Source organism: Tetranychus urticae, chromosome 1 (genome assembly GCF_039701765.1).
Source record: "Tetranychus urticae isolate SD_2017Ah chromosome 1, NJAU_TeUrti_SD_1.0, whole genome shotgun sequence".
NCBI classification, from domain to species: Eukaryota; Metazoa; Arthropoda; class Arachnida; order Trombidiformes; family Tetranychidae; genus Tetranychus; species Tetranychus urticae.
Window position 1 is genome coordinate 6006620 of NC_142958.1, and position 12826 is coordinate 6019445.

A 12826-nucleotide genomic window follows, 5' to 3' on the forward strand; every position below is an offset into this window, starting at 1 on the left:
CTTTTGAGCATGTTTCCAAATTCGCATGTATTAATACACACTTAAGACACATTTTTGATCAGCTTTTATTTTTAGTTTTACTGGATAATTTATGAGATCACCTGTATTAATTATGGTTAAATTGAAAATGTTGATAAGCATAAAATAAAGCAAATACTCTGGAATACAGGGAAAGGCTTAAGGTAACTTCTGATAAAATCAATATTCTCACCCTGGGTTCACTTGTTTACGGGAGAAATTGCTTTTTATTTTTGTATTGCCAATATTTCATTCATGTTAATTCACTGTTAAAGTGTTAATTAACAATTAATATACCAGTCATTTAATAACGATTAATATATCCACAGGAGGGTGAATAATTTGGAAAAGGATTGTTCTTGGGTTTAAGCCATAAGCCATAATTTTCCTGGTCACTTCAATGGTAAGCTAAATTGTTATTGCCTTTGTTTATCAAATTATCCGTTTAAACAGCCTTTATTATTTAATCGACAATTCAATCAATGTTTGATCAAATGATACTTGAAACCCTACTGACAGTTTGAGTTGAGTCAGAAAGGAATGTTAACTTAACAGTTAGTTAACCGGAATAACTGTTTATTAAAAGAGTAGCTACCTATTTATTGAGAAAGGTAGATATTTTAATATCTGAATTGGTTAAACTTGAATGGGATTAATTTTGTTGATATAATGTGAGGAGTAATAAAAGGATTTGATAAACACGTTAGATACGTTGATTGAGTTTAGTTTTGTAAAACATATTGTTACTGAAGACGATATACGATAAACACCTTTAGTTGGAGGTACAGTTGATGATAATTTGTGATATTACCGGTTAATCAATTGTTGGAATGAATGGGTGATTCATTCATAATTATTAGCTATTATCGTTTGTTGATATTGAGCAAAAACAGCAAACATCATTGATTGGTTACCTAATGGTTGTGATAAAAGTGTCATCTAGTCAGTATGGCAAAAGAACATTGAGTTGAATTTGTGTTACTCTCCCTCCATCTAGTTGTGATTGTTTTCCTTCATTGGTAGCCTTTCCGTTTATTATTATTTTTGTCATTTTAATTAACTTAATATTTTATTGGGTTGATGTTTCATAATTAAAGTGAACAATGACGGATCTTGATAAATGGTTAGAAATAACGAAAGAATGTAGATATCTTCCAGAAAATGATTTAAAGGTATGACACTAATTTTTTCCATCTCTTTTTCATATTGCTTTTTCAATGTATCATTTTACCTTCTTGATCAATATTTTTGTTTATTGGTCTCGCTATTATTATCATTAATTCATTACTTTATCATCACTATCCTTATTCATTTGTCTTCATTATCTTGACCATTGTTTACCAATTTCAAGTCTCGACCTTCGCTTGTTTTTATCTTTGATATTGCTCATCAACCTTTGTTTTTTTTTATTTTTTAGCAACTATGTGATGCTGTAAGTGAAATATTGCTCGAGGAAAGCAATATCCAATCTGTCAGTACACCGGTAACTATCTGTGGGGACATTCATGGACAATTTTATGATCTCCAAGAATTATTTCGTACGGGTGGAGAAGTAGGGGATACAAATTATATCTTCTTGGTGAGTTGCTATGAAAGCTAGCCAATAACCTTTTTCAGTTGCCTTTGTTACAGGGTTTACATTTTAATCGTGTTTTACTTATCTAACGTTCATGTTGTTTATTTATACAGGGGGATTTTGTGGACAGAGGCTACTTCAGTTTAGAAACTCTAACTAGACTTTTATTATTGAAAGCTAGATATCCAGAGAAAATCACTCTACTCCGTGGTAATCATGAAAGCAGACAAATTACAAGGGTTTACGGCTTTTATGGTAAGTTCAATTTGGAGAGGAAAACACTTACTTTATCAGTGTCTGATAACTCATCAATAGTGATTTAAGTGATCACTCGTGCTTTTGATTATCAACTTGAATTGCTTGGCTCAAAATTAAGGAATATGACATCATGTTCAGATCGTTTTCGGAATTGTGTATCATAGAATGATGTGGTAACCATATCATGTGCTTTCTTTGATATGTGATTGGTACATCATCGTCAATTCAATTATTTATCTGGACCTAGAGTTATTCAATTTCGCCATCATACCAATTTAATTTCTCTGCATTGTACCTTTCAATTATGCAAAGAATTTTCTTTCATCTTCATCTTTATCACCTTTATAACAGCTGATTTGGCTCACAAGAATTTTCTTTATTTTCCAGATGAATGTTTAGCTAAATATGGTAATGCAAATGGATGGAAGTATTGTTGTAAAGTTTTTGATCTCTTAAATATAGCTGCAGTAAGTAAATGTCAACATATTTCATGTAAAAATAATTTATTAATCAAATTTGCATTTCGTTTCCTGTGCAGATAATTGATGATAAAATCCTCTGTGTTCATGGAGGATTATCTCCTGAAATTAACTTATTAGATCAAGTTCGAACCATTGAAAGGAACCAGGAAATACCTTATAAAGGTGCATTCTGTGATCTCGTTTGGTCCGATCCTGATGAAATTGATACTTGGTCTGTTAGTCCTAGAGGAGCTGGTTGGCTCTTTGGTTTTAAAGTCACAAATGAGGTATTTTTCAAGATCTAAATTCATTTATCATGTTCCTTATTATTTACTTTACGCTTTTTTTCCTAGTTTATGCATATGAATGATCTCAAGTTAATTTGTCGAGCTCATCAACTGGTACAAGAAGGGTACAAATACATGTTCGATCAACAATTGGTAACAGTCTGGTCTGCACCCAACTATTGTTATCGCTGTGGCAATGTTGCTGCAATTCTTTCCTTCCAAGATGCTAACACTAGTTCAGTCAAAATATTCTCAGCAGTACCAGATCATGAGAGGGAGGTTCCTAAAAGTATTATTACTCCTTATTTTCTATGATCATTGTGTAAATGTACAAAATCATATTTATAATTAGTGCAAATCTAATAATCATGGTTTGATAGTCAGTTAAAGGGTTTTCTTTGTTAATAAGAGCATGAAATTTTACGCGTGATCACAATATCGATGAAAATGACCTTTCAGCTACATAAACTATGAGTGTGAAATCATAACGATAATGTTGCTGAACTGACAGTATAAGAAACAAAAGTCAACATTCTTTGTTTTTTTTTCTTTGTTATTATCATGTTTTCTTTTTTTTCATACATGTATTAAGGAAGATGCTTACAAAAGATGAATAATTATTTTAATTCTCTATTCAGTGCAAATAAATGCTCACCAGTCAATGAAAGTTAATACCGACCAAATCAATTTTTCGCTCTAATTTCATCTGCAAACTTTTACCCTTTACTTCTCCCTAAGATCCTCAAGAATCAGCTACTAATTCAAGAGATTTAATACACTTCAATAATAAGCTGATTTTCTAAGTTGTTTTAATTTTCTTACCTTCATATGCTAAGTTTCAATTCTTGAATTAAATAAAATTGATTCATGTTTTATTTGAAATAAATGTCCATTTGATTAAAATTGCCAATTCATAAATTGAGAGATTCTCAAGAGTAAATTAAATTCCACAGTCATGTTTGATAATTTTCTAGTCACTATGAATGAATGAAAATAAAACATCTTGAAATCCAATCATGTTTTCATTTCAAACATATGATTTGATAGGATAGATTGAAATGTAAATCTGTTGACTTTAATGTATTATGCTATAAGATGAAAAGAGTTTATTAAAAATCAGAAATTTAGATAATCTTAAGTAAAATTTCCTTTAGGTCAGCATGCGAAGTCAAACTAATGTGTTGAATAAAAATCAGTCTGTTGTCTACTTGTATTGTCCCAATTATGTCTTTCCATTAGGAACTTGAACTTGGAGTTGAGCTTGAGGACGAAATTTTTTTTTGTAGCTCTTCCAATCTTTCGATTACGGCAAGTAATTGTTGTTCATACGTTAATTTTTGCAAAATGTCTCTGTGCGAGGCTGTTTTATATAAAGCAAGTTTACTTTGATCGTATCTTTCGTTATAACATGAATAAAAGAATCGATCGATTTCAGTTCTTGTTGCTCTCTCTATTTCAAAACCGAAATTTTCCTTATCTCCTAATGGCATGTTTTTCGCATAGAAGTCTGTAACGCTGCTTACACCTTCAACATAACTCAGCAGATCCATGCCTAAAAGAAGGTCGATCGATAAACTCGGATCTATGAAAACAGGCACAAATACAAATTTGTTTCGGTAATAAAACTTGATTGGTACGCAGACATTACAATCCAGTGGATAGTTTTTCCTGGAAAACTCTACATCGATGATAGGATAAGCTATTAAGCCCATTTTTTCAGCCCATTTACTCCTCATTAATGTACAAGGTGACATAGGGAAAAGTTGACTTGCCAGCGAAAACTCTTCACCACGAACTTTCACAGCTACTTTGGGATGGTTAAAATTTTGAAGTATTTCACTTTCATTTGAAGAGAAAGTTGAGAAGACGTCTATTTTTCCACTCGGCGGCTTTAAGATGTCAATGCTTTTAGTCAGCTTTATCGGTGAGTTTAGACTTGATTGGCCACTGGTTGAAGCCTTTTTCGGAGAAGGTGATTGAGGTTCACGAAAATTGCGATCTTGCAAAGAGTGACAGTTAGGTATTCTGGAAGTATGTTTCTTGCACTGTGCGCACCAAGACTGTGAACTACTCATAGTTTCTGGTTAATGTGATGTATTTATATTTATGCAGTCTGAGCTGATATTAATCCTCTTTGAGTTGGAAAACACGAATCTTTACATTTACAATTTAACTGTCCATCTATAGATTAAATATTATAAAAAACTGAACGAAGATACGACCCGATTAATGTACGGTGAACAGCCACTTTCCAATATGTAAGAATTTGTTGTTTGCTGAAAAAAAATTACAAAATGAAAATTAGCCAATATTATTATGAATTGGTAAACTTGCCTTCAAAATTATCACAAAATTTAAAGTAAACTATCGACCCGATGTTTAATATGAAAAAAATTCAGCGTCAAAATCAATAAGCATGGAGTTATACGAAAAATAGTCACTTACTAGTCAAGGTGTTAAAAGGTGAAATGTAAAGGATTAAGAGCAACTGTTTCTTTTTATTAAGCAGCTTTATAAAGGGCGCCAAATCAATCAAATTGAAAATTAATATGAACTTTTGCTTGTATAACCATTTTGGTAGTAATTTTAATTTCATGTCATCTATTTGATTGCAATCTGCCAACTTCTCTTAAAAATTAAATTAACCTTTGGTCTTTTCTAGCTAATACCGATTTTGATTCTTTATGGATCAACAAAAAGGATCTAATAAAACACTTTATTATTTGGTTAATCAACCGAACTATTATAAAAACAAGCTCAATCTGGATTACCTCGACTCATTGAGTTTTAATCAAATTTGAATTGTTTATTATCAATAGATGAGGTTAAGGATTTGTCTTGTTCATTCAACAAGATTCAATCACTTGGTTTTCAAAATTGATGAGGCATTTTCATCGCTGAAATTTTCCGATTTGCATTGTTCAATAAGAGTTTGATTTACTTTTTAGATGACGATAGTTGGTTCAATAGTCTAATTTTGCAGTTAGTCAATGATTTGGAGAGGGTGAAACGTTGACTTGTAAATATTTTTAAAAGGCCACCTTTGTTTCGAGCCCTTGAAAGGCAAATATCAAGACATTATGATTCTACTTATTCCCTGACGATTGTTTAACTACTTAAATCAGATATACTCATTAAGTATATGTGTTGATTGAAATTCAATTTATTTATCCAAAATTATTTTTTCAATGTAAAATGATTGTATTATTTTCGATTATATTGATTTTTATTATTTTTTTATTATTATTTACAAATTAGTAGAGTACTAAATACTTATTGATAATACTTTACAAATATTAGATTCAATTGATTAATTGACCATACAGATTGAATGAATTGAGTGCAAATATGGAATACTAAGTATTAAGTGATTAACTATTCAGCAATTGGTCACTTTTGCTTGTTTATCAACAACCACTTGTTTTTTATTGCAATTGTTGTTTCCTTCGATCTCATGCTGCTGGGGACTGGAGAATAGTTTTTTCAATAAATTGACTGTTGGAAACTCGATGAGCAATGTAGATAACATGGCGATTGAATAAATTATGAAGTACATTGGTATGTAATGGAACCAAAAAACGTCACTGTATGATGGATAGGTTAATGTACGAGCTGTCGCAGATCGAAGACGAATTATCAGAAGATTTGTACAAAGTACAGATAGATTTATTCTGGAAAGAATGCGAAATGTTGGGCGAGAAAGAAAATTAGAAACTGATGAAGCATAACCCAATTTGAGAATCAAAATAATCCAAGCCCAACCAATTGCCCAAATTGTTTTTGAAACCGTACCATAAGCCAATGCAATTTTATATTCAGGGTCGATTCCAAATCGATTGACTACATATTCATAGGTAAAGTTCAACGAAAGGCAAAATAGGCAAACCAACCAACCAAACCCAAGAGTCAACTTTAAATAAAAAGTAAAAAATATTAATAAAAGTATTAATGAAAGCATAAACGAATGAAGAAAACTGTTTCAGGAAAATGAGTAAAATAGTGAAATATTCAACTAACTTGAGACAACTTGAGCTTAGGTCGAGATAAAAAGTAACCGAAAAGGACTCCGACAAAATATGGACTTATATGAGGCCAAGGTTTAAGATTAAAATCAAAGCTGTATTGTAAAAATGCTTTTCGTTGGTAATTCGTGGTAATCCATGTTGTTGGAATACCAAGGAAATGGATTCCAAGTCCTGATAGGGCCAGTCCAACAAAAATTAAAATGATTGTATTGATAATGGACAGTTTTGGGTGATTTTTAAGGTAAGGTATCAGAACAAATAGGAATAAAATAGCGAGTGTAAAATCAGCGGCAAGATACCAATCGAAAAGAAGACAGACATTGACATCTTTTGAGCTATCGAACCAAAATTGATTCAACAGCAATGTAGGAAGCCATGTTTTCTCACAAGATTGTACGATTGAACCAACACCATTGTAGTCACCCCACAAAGGTCCTCCGAATTTATGACGGAAATGTTCACCATATAATATGAATTGCAAGCAAATAATCCAACCAAGAATCGTGGCGAATCGAATCCATCTTCCAATTATATAAGTAATCAAGTTTAATCGTCTCTTACCAGAAAAGAAATAGTAGCCCATGAGAAGTCCAGTTACCATGATAAAAAGGTCAACGGTGTAAGGAGCGAGATAGACCAGGATAAATATGGGATTTATTGCTACTTGTATGAATTCAAATGCATTTGTGTATAAGTTGTACATGTTTCCCATTTGGAAATGTGATAAAACAACTAGAAACATGGTAAGTACTTTGATACCATCAAGAAAGTTCATCGATTCATCTGCTGATGGTTTAATTGAAAACAGCTTTTTGCAGTTTTCTGACCAATTAAAAGAAGCTAAAAGAGAATCGTCAGGACAACGAGTTCCTACGAAATTGAGAAAAATAATCAACAAAATGATCGAAAGACCAATAACTTCAGATGGACGCCAAGGTATGCTGATTGGACTTGAATAGCATAGATCAACATCGGCTGTTAGACCAGTGTTGAATCTATCATAGAGTGCACCGACAATGAAAGTCAACTCTTCTCTTGAACATTCATTAGGAACACACAAACCAGTCGTAATGTTCATTCGACGAAGAAAATGAATATATTTTTGAAAATATTTAAATGGTTCACTTGTAAAATTGAACAATCGACTATCGTATGGGCGCATAAAACCTTCATAACCAGTCTCGTTGAATAGAGGTACATTTGTATAGAGAAGACAATACTGACTAGAATCTAATGATACACAAGTATCAAATGATCCTAAATCAGTAAATGTTCCTGATAGTAATCCACTTGGCCATTTACCGCTTGAATCGAGTCCTAAATAAATAAATGCATAAATAACAATTTAAAACAAATCATATCGTTAAATCGCTTAGAGTAAGACGTTTGATGATTAAATTTATCAATAATGTAATAAAACCCTGCTGTTAATCCTTGGAATCTTACAATTTGAAAACCGTTTTTAACTTTGGCTACTAGAAGTAATTATTCATCAGTCGTCACAATTGTATTATAATTTGAAGCTTAATTATGCCGCAGGGCTAATTATGTATCCTTCATGGCGTTTTCATGATTTTATTATAAAATTTAGTTTGCGAAATGGCAAATTCATTGATTTTTGAATTGATTTCTCTGAATTTTCTCTCTCTATTTCATTTTTAATTTTGCATTTAACATTGCTGGGAGATACGGAACAGAATCAGGCCTAACTTCTAGTTTTCAACCCATGATCGAATACAAAAACCCTCGAGTTAATGAAATCATATATAAATGAGGAACTTAAAACTTTATTTTAATCCTAAATTAAGTCAAATTCAAGGATAATCGAATGATAGTCGCATGCAAACTTGACTCTGCTTCAATTTCGGATTAATGCACTCATTTAATAATAAGAGTAATAATGGCATGATTAAATAAATATTAAATGTTTGATAGAAGGTGTTGAAATGGCCTTAGAGCAGTCATTCACGTGTTTAGTAAGGCCTCTAAGTTATTTCAACAGCGAATCAAGTTACAATGAAGTTTAAAACTTTCAGCAATGAAAAATGAATAAAAAAGTATTTGAATTCAACTTACTTTGAACCGATGTTAAATCAAAATTAAGTAGACCATTTTTATAGTCGACCAACGCCGAGTGACACTTGGAGCTTAAACCAATTGATGGCAGAATTGTTAAAAAGTCATTTTCATATTCACGAACGTAATTGATTACATTATGGTGAGTAAAATTTTCGATTTTACGCCATGAGTCAATGTAACGAGATTCAGTTGATTGAATAAAATAGATGATTGAACCAAATGTTACCAGAATTGACAGCGAGTTTAGGAACATGCTTTAAAATTACTTGATTTAGATTGATTTAAGAATGAAAAAAAACAGTTTCCAGTCAAATTGTGAATACAACGGGAACAAATTATCAAATGAAAGCAAGTTGTAGACAATTCATTAAAAACAGGATCACAGTTAATTTGAGATTACCATCAAACTGATCTAATGATGCGAACAAGTTTAATTTCAAGTTCACAAAATGGAAAAATTTGCTCCTCTAACGTCTACCTGAGCAAAATAATTTATTGTAATTAATATCATATTCCTTTTGGTTTCAAGATTAATCTGCAATAGGTCTAACATTATAATACCCAAAAACCAGATTGAGTAATTTTCCGTTAATTCAAGGTTGAAGGTTAGATAAGGTAAGAAGAGTAAAGAAGAGTAAAGAGAAAGCAATAGATGAAAAAGTAGACAAATCAGAAGACTTACCTTTTGGCTTGCCAAAAATATTTGAATTGGTCATAAAGTCGATGATGATTGACAAGATTAGTTAACTGATTGGAGTGTTAATATTAAAATAACATATCCACAAATATAAATTAAATTCACTCGGTTAGTTAAGTAGAGCTTTCAAAGCTTATCACTTTCACATTAATTTACGGTTATCACTAACACAGTCAAAAATGGCTAGACTGTGGACAGAATTATATTAAATGTAATTTTTTGATAGAGTTTGAGGCGGAGAAGATGACTGAATCGGTGGTGGGATTGATAATGTAAATGGATGGTGATAGTGGCGATGTTGCTTGGTGGTGAACATTTTCTAGGTTTAGTTCACTGTCCGGAGAAAGGCTTGGAGGGGAGGTTTACATCAAGTTACCAAGACCAGCGGAAAATTTTCCCTCTTTTACAGTATAATCTTATCTATGTTTTTCCCCCTTTTCTTTTCCCTTTCCATTCTACTTTCTTACTTTACCTTTGCTTTGCCTCTGGTTTTGGGTAAACTTGATAATCTTTTTCTTGTTTTTCTTCTTTTTATTTTTCATTTTAACTGTAGATTTATTTTTTCTTTTTTTCAACTGTTATTAAAATATGTTTTGATATTGAAATATATATGTTATGGTGTTAAAATATGTAATTATCTCTGTGTCCATCGTTTGTTAACAGCAAAGTATCAATGCTTTTGTGTTTTCTGGTCAAATATGTCTACCATAACGAGGTAAAGACAAAAGATCCACCAATGGTAAGATGTTTTTTTCTGCTACGAAATTTGTGAACCCAAATCAACTCACTTAGTGACTTTCATCTTTTCAGATCAAGATTTTTGCTGAAAATTTTATTGGATAATACCTTTTTCTAGCCTTTATTCAATATTGGTAAATAGCCATGGGCAATTCAACAAAAATACGAGAGCATTGCTTTACAAAGAGTGCTCTGTAGTTTGGATCATTTCAACAACTTGTTGGATTCGTTTGCAAAAATCAAAATGGATTGAGATGGACAATTTTCATAGGCAATTTTGATGGACAAGATTGAGACTTACGTATGATTCTTTTGATTGATTGGACCCATCTACTCAAGGAATACGCAACAAATTGAAATCATCATGGGAAGGAAAGATTTTAAAGATTTTCTTGTTAAATTGGTATTCTCAATCTTACTTGGTTGTTGGTTGATCTCACAAAACGTCATCATAATTACAAACCATGTTAACAAAAAGGATACACCAATTTTTTTCAACTCTCGGCGAAATTGATCATTCAATCTTTTATTCATTTTCAGAATCATACTTTTCCTTTTGAATTGTTCAATTTGTATTCATTTTGATTCAATCATTTCAACTCTCGTGTTTACCGGCAATTAGATTTAATAGAAAACTGAAGAAATATGGAAAAGAAAATTCAAGTTCTAGACAGTTTTGGGAATTTTTTGTCTTCAATCCAATCCTTCTACATATGTATATTATAATTGAGTAAAAAAGTCGAGTTTAGATTTTCATAACAGTTCTGATTGTTGAAGGTAAAGGTAAAACCAATTGACTTTGTAAATTGAATGATTAATGATTTACTTTCATTTCAATTCATGTTTGTCAAGAGAACTAATAACTAGAATACTAGCTGATAATTTTAAATGATAATGAGTTTACATAGTAAATGAGAATGAAAATAGGGAACTAAATACATTTTTTTGTTTTTTTCCTTCAATTATGCAAAGTTACAGTTAAATTTTGCTATCTTTTTAATTCTAATCCGAATAAGATTATATTGAATGGTCCTTGAGGCCTCAATGAAAAGCCTCAAAAACCATTTGAGATACGATTTGGAAAAATTAAAACAAAAAGTGTAACTGATGCTGTAATTAAACTTAAACGATATAATCTTGAAAAAGAAGTGTCAATTGTGATCGAAGTTAATTTGATTCAAGTGAAAGAGTAGAAGCTTAAATTATAAAATAACGTTAAACCTTGATTTTCGATTATATTTAGTAATATCCAGTTCAATTCTCTGATCAAAAAACTGAAAGATCGATTCCAAGTCAAGCTTTCAACACTAAAAACCATGTAAATTCAATTTAAATTAGATCAACTCATATGGCTTTAGATTTGGATGTTATTAGAATCATGTTTAGCATTACTTCATCGGCATCAGCTCTTTTGGCAATTCAAGAGGTCTATTCACTTTCTTCGCAAAATGGCCAAAATCTGTCTTAATCTTTCAGTAAATGGCAGCCGATCTTTTAGCGAGTACTTGAATCTTTAGAAGGTTGAGCTCATTCAAAACGATGTGATTTCGAGCGATGAGAAAGCGATCGCATCAAAACTTTCAAAGCCTTTAGAGTACTCTTTTCAATCATCCCTAAGCTGATGTATCCACAAATGAATATCATTTCAGACTAAACTAATACACTTCATCTGCCAAATTGTCACCTCATTTTGACCAGGATAGCACCAGATATAAATCGCTTACAAAAACATCTATTTGAAGTCGGACAAAGAAGACACAATTTACTGAAAGAGGTTGATTTTATTAATGAATAAGGATCAACCTAGGAGCAATTGCATATGAAATTGGACAAATAAAGCTACCTAGTTTCAAACCTTAATAACCAACTTATTGAATCTTTCAGTTTAATTTGTTTCTATTTCCAAAATCAGATTAATTTATTAACGTAATTTATTTAAATAAAATCAACATTTTTAAAATGTTTATTAATCAAATTAAATTGTTGATTGAAAACTATCAACAGTCAAGAGTTAAATGAATAACATCAGTCGAAAGCTTGAAATCAATCTAATTAATTATCAACATTTGCAAGTTTTAATCATTGCCATCATTTAATTATTCAGATTTGAAGTTAAGGAAAACTCGTTTTTTACCCTTTTCTATGAGATTTTTCATTTTATTTAAATTTGAAAATAACATTCAACAAAATCCTTTCTATGGAAATTCAATGTTAAAGGAAACGCTAATCGTCAATGTTTTTGATTATAAAACTAGATTCAAATTAATGAGCAAGATTTGACTGATAAATTTTATTAATCATAATATTCTAATGAGCTATTTATCAGGATTTGAGACTTGGTAGCTTCATTTGCGGCACCCCAATACACTTGTAAAATAATCAAACCCGAAGTCATTAATTATCAAGAAAATCCATTGAACTGTAATTGTTGGAATAACATCACGAGATTAGCCCATTAAAATTTAAATAATGACATTTAGATAGTTTTCAATCATTACTAACCTTCGTTCACCTTAAATTGATGGTCAGTTCAAGAGAATCTATTGATCAAGTTGACATTTCGATTAGCATGATTAGTTTGATTTTGATTTGAGGATCGAGTCGGATCATTGAGTTAGATTACTACTTGAAGTCAATTTAGGGTTACATTTGGAATACAGAAATATGGTAAATATAGTTGAAAGGTT

General features: G+C 31.2%; 2 protein-coding genes and 2 long non-coding RNA genes across 6 annotated transcripts; 2 read left to right on the top strand and 2 right to left on the bottom strand.

Moving 5' to 3' along the window:
• The first annotated feature begins 1037 nt into the window (after positions 1-1037).
• On the top strand, positions 1038-3283 carry PpV (Protein phosphatase V). Its single transcript, XM_015929832.3, has 6 exons — positions 1038-1190; positions 1436-1597; positions 1708-1849; positions 2240-2319; positions 2391-2600; positions 2667-3283. The coding sequence occupies exons 1-6, from the start codon at positions 1122-1124 to the stop codon at positions 2913-2915; spliced, it is 912 nt and encodes a 303-aa protein (XP_015785318.1). The 5' UTR covers positions 1038-1121; the 3' UTR covers positions 2916-3283.
• A 370-nt stretch (positions 3284-3653) lies between these two features.
• LOC107362715 (uncharacterized) lies at positions 3654-5062 on the bottom strand. Its single transcript, XR_016198168.1, has 2 exons — positions 4973-5062; positions 3654-4876 (listed from the first exon to the last, which is right to left on the bottom strand). It is a non-coding gene; the product is annotated as an uncharacterized LOC107362715 (long non-coding RNA).
• Positions 5063-5743: 681 nt separating this feature from the next.
• On the bottom strand, positions 5744-9609 carry LOC107362744 (uncharacterized). 3 transcript variants are annotated; one of them, XM_089266774.1, is made up of 4 exons: positions 9387-9609; positions 8702-9178; positions 6618-7942; positions 5744-6510 (listed from the first exon to the last, which is right to left on the bottom strand). In XM_089266774.1, exons 2-4 carry the CDS (start codon positions 8955-8957, stop codon positions 5980-5982), a joined length of 2112 nt encoding a protein of 703 aa, XP_089122900.1. In that variant the 5' UTR covers positions 8958-9178; positions 9387-9609; the 3' UTR covers positions 5744-5979. The 3 variants fall into 3 exon arrangements, with proteins under 3 accessions (XP_089122900.1, XP_089122899.1, XP_025016667.2); XM_089266773.1 differs by having other exon boundaries at positions 8702-9182; XM_025160899.2 differs by lacking the exon at positions 9387-9609 and having other exon boundaries at positions 8702-9196.
• A 183-nt stretch (positions 9610-9792) lies between these two features.
• Positions 9793-12613, top strand: LOC149094440 (uncharacterized). The gene is made up of 2 exons (XR_016198171.1): positions 9793-10140; positions 10212-12613. It is a non-coding gene; the product is annotated as an uncharacterized LOC149094440 (long non-coding RNA).
• Positions 12614-12826: the final 213 nt, after the last annotated feature.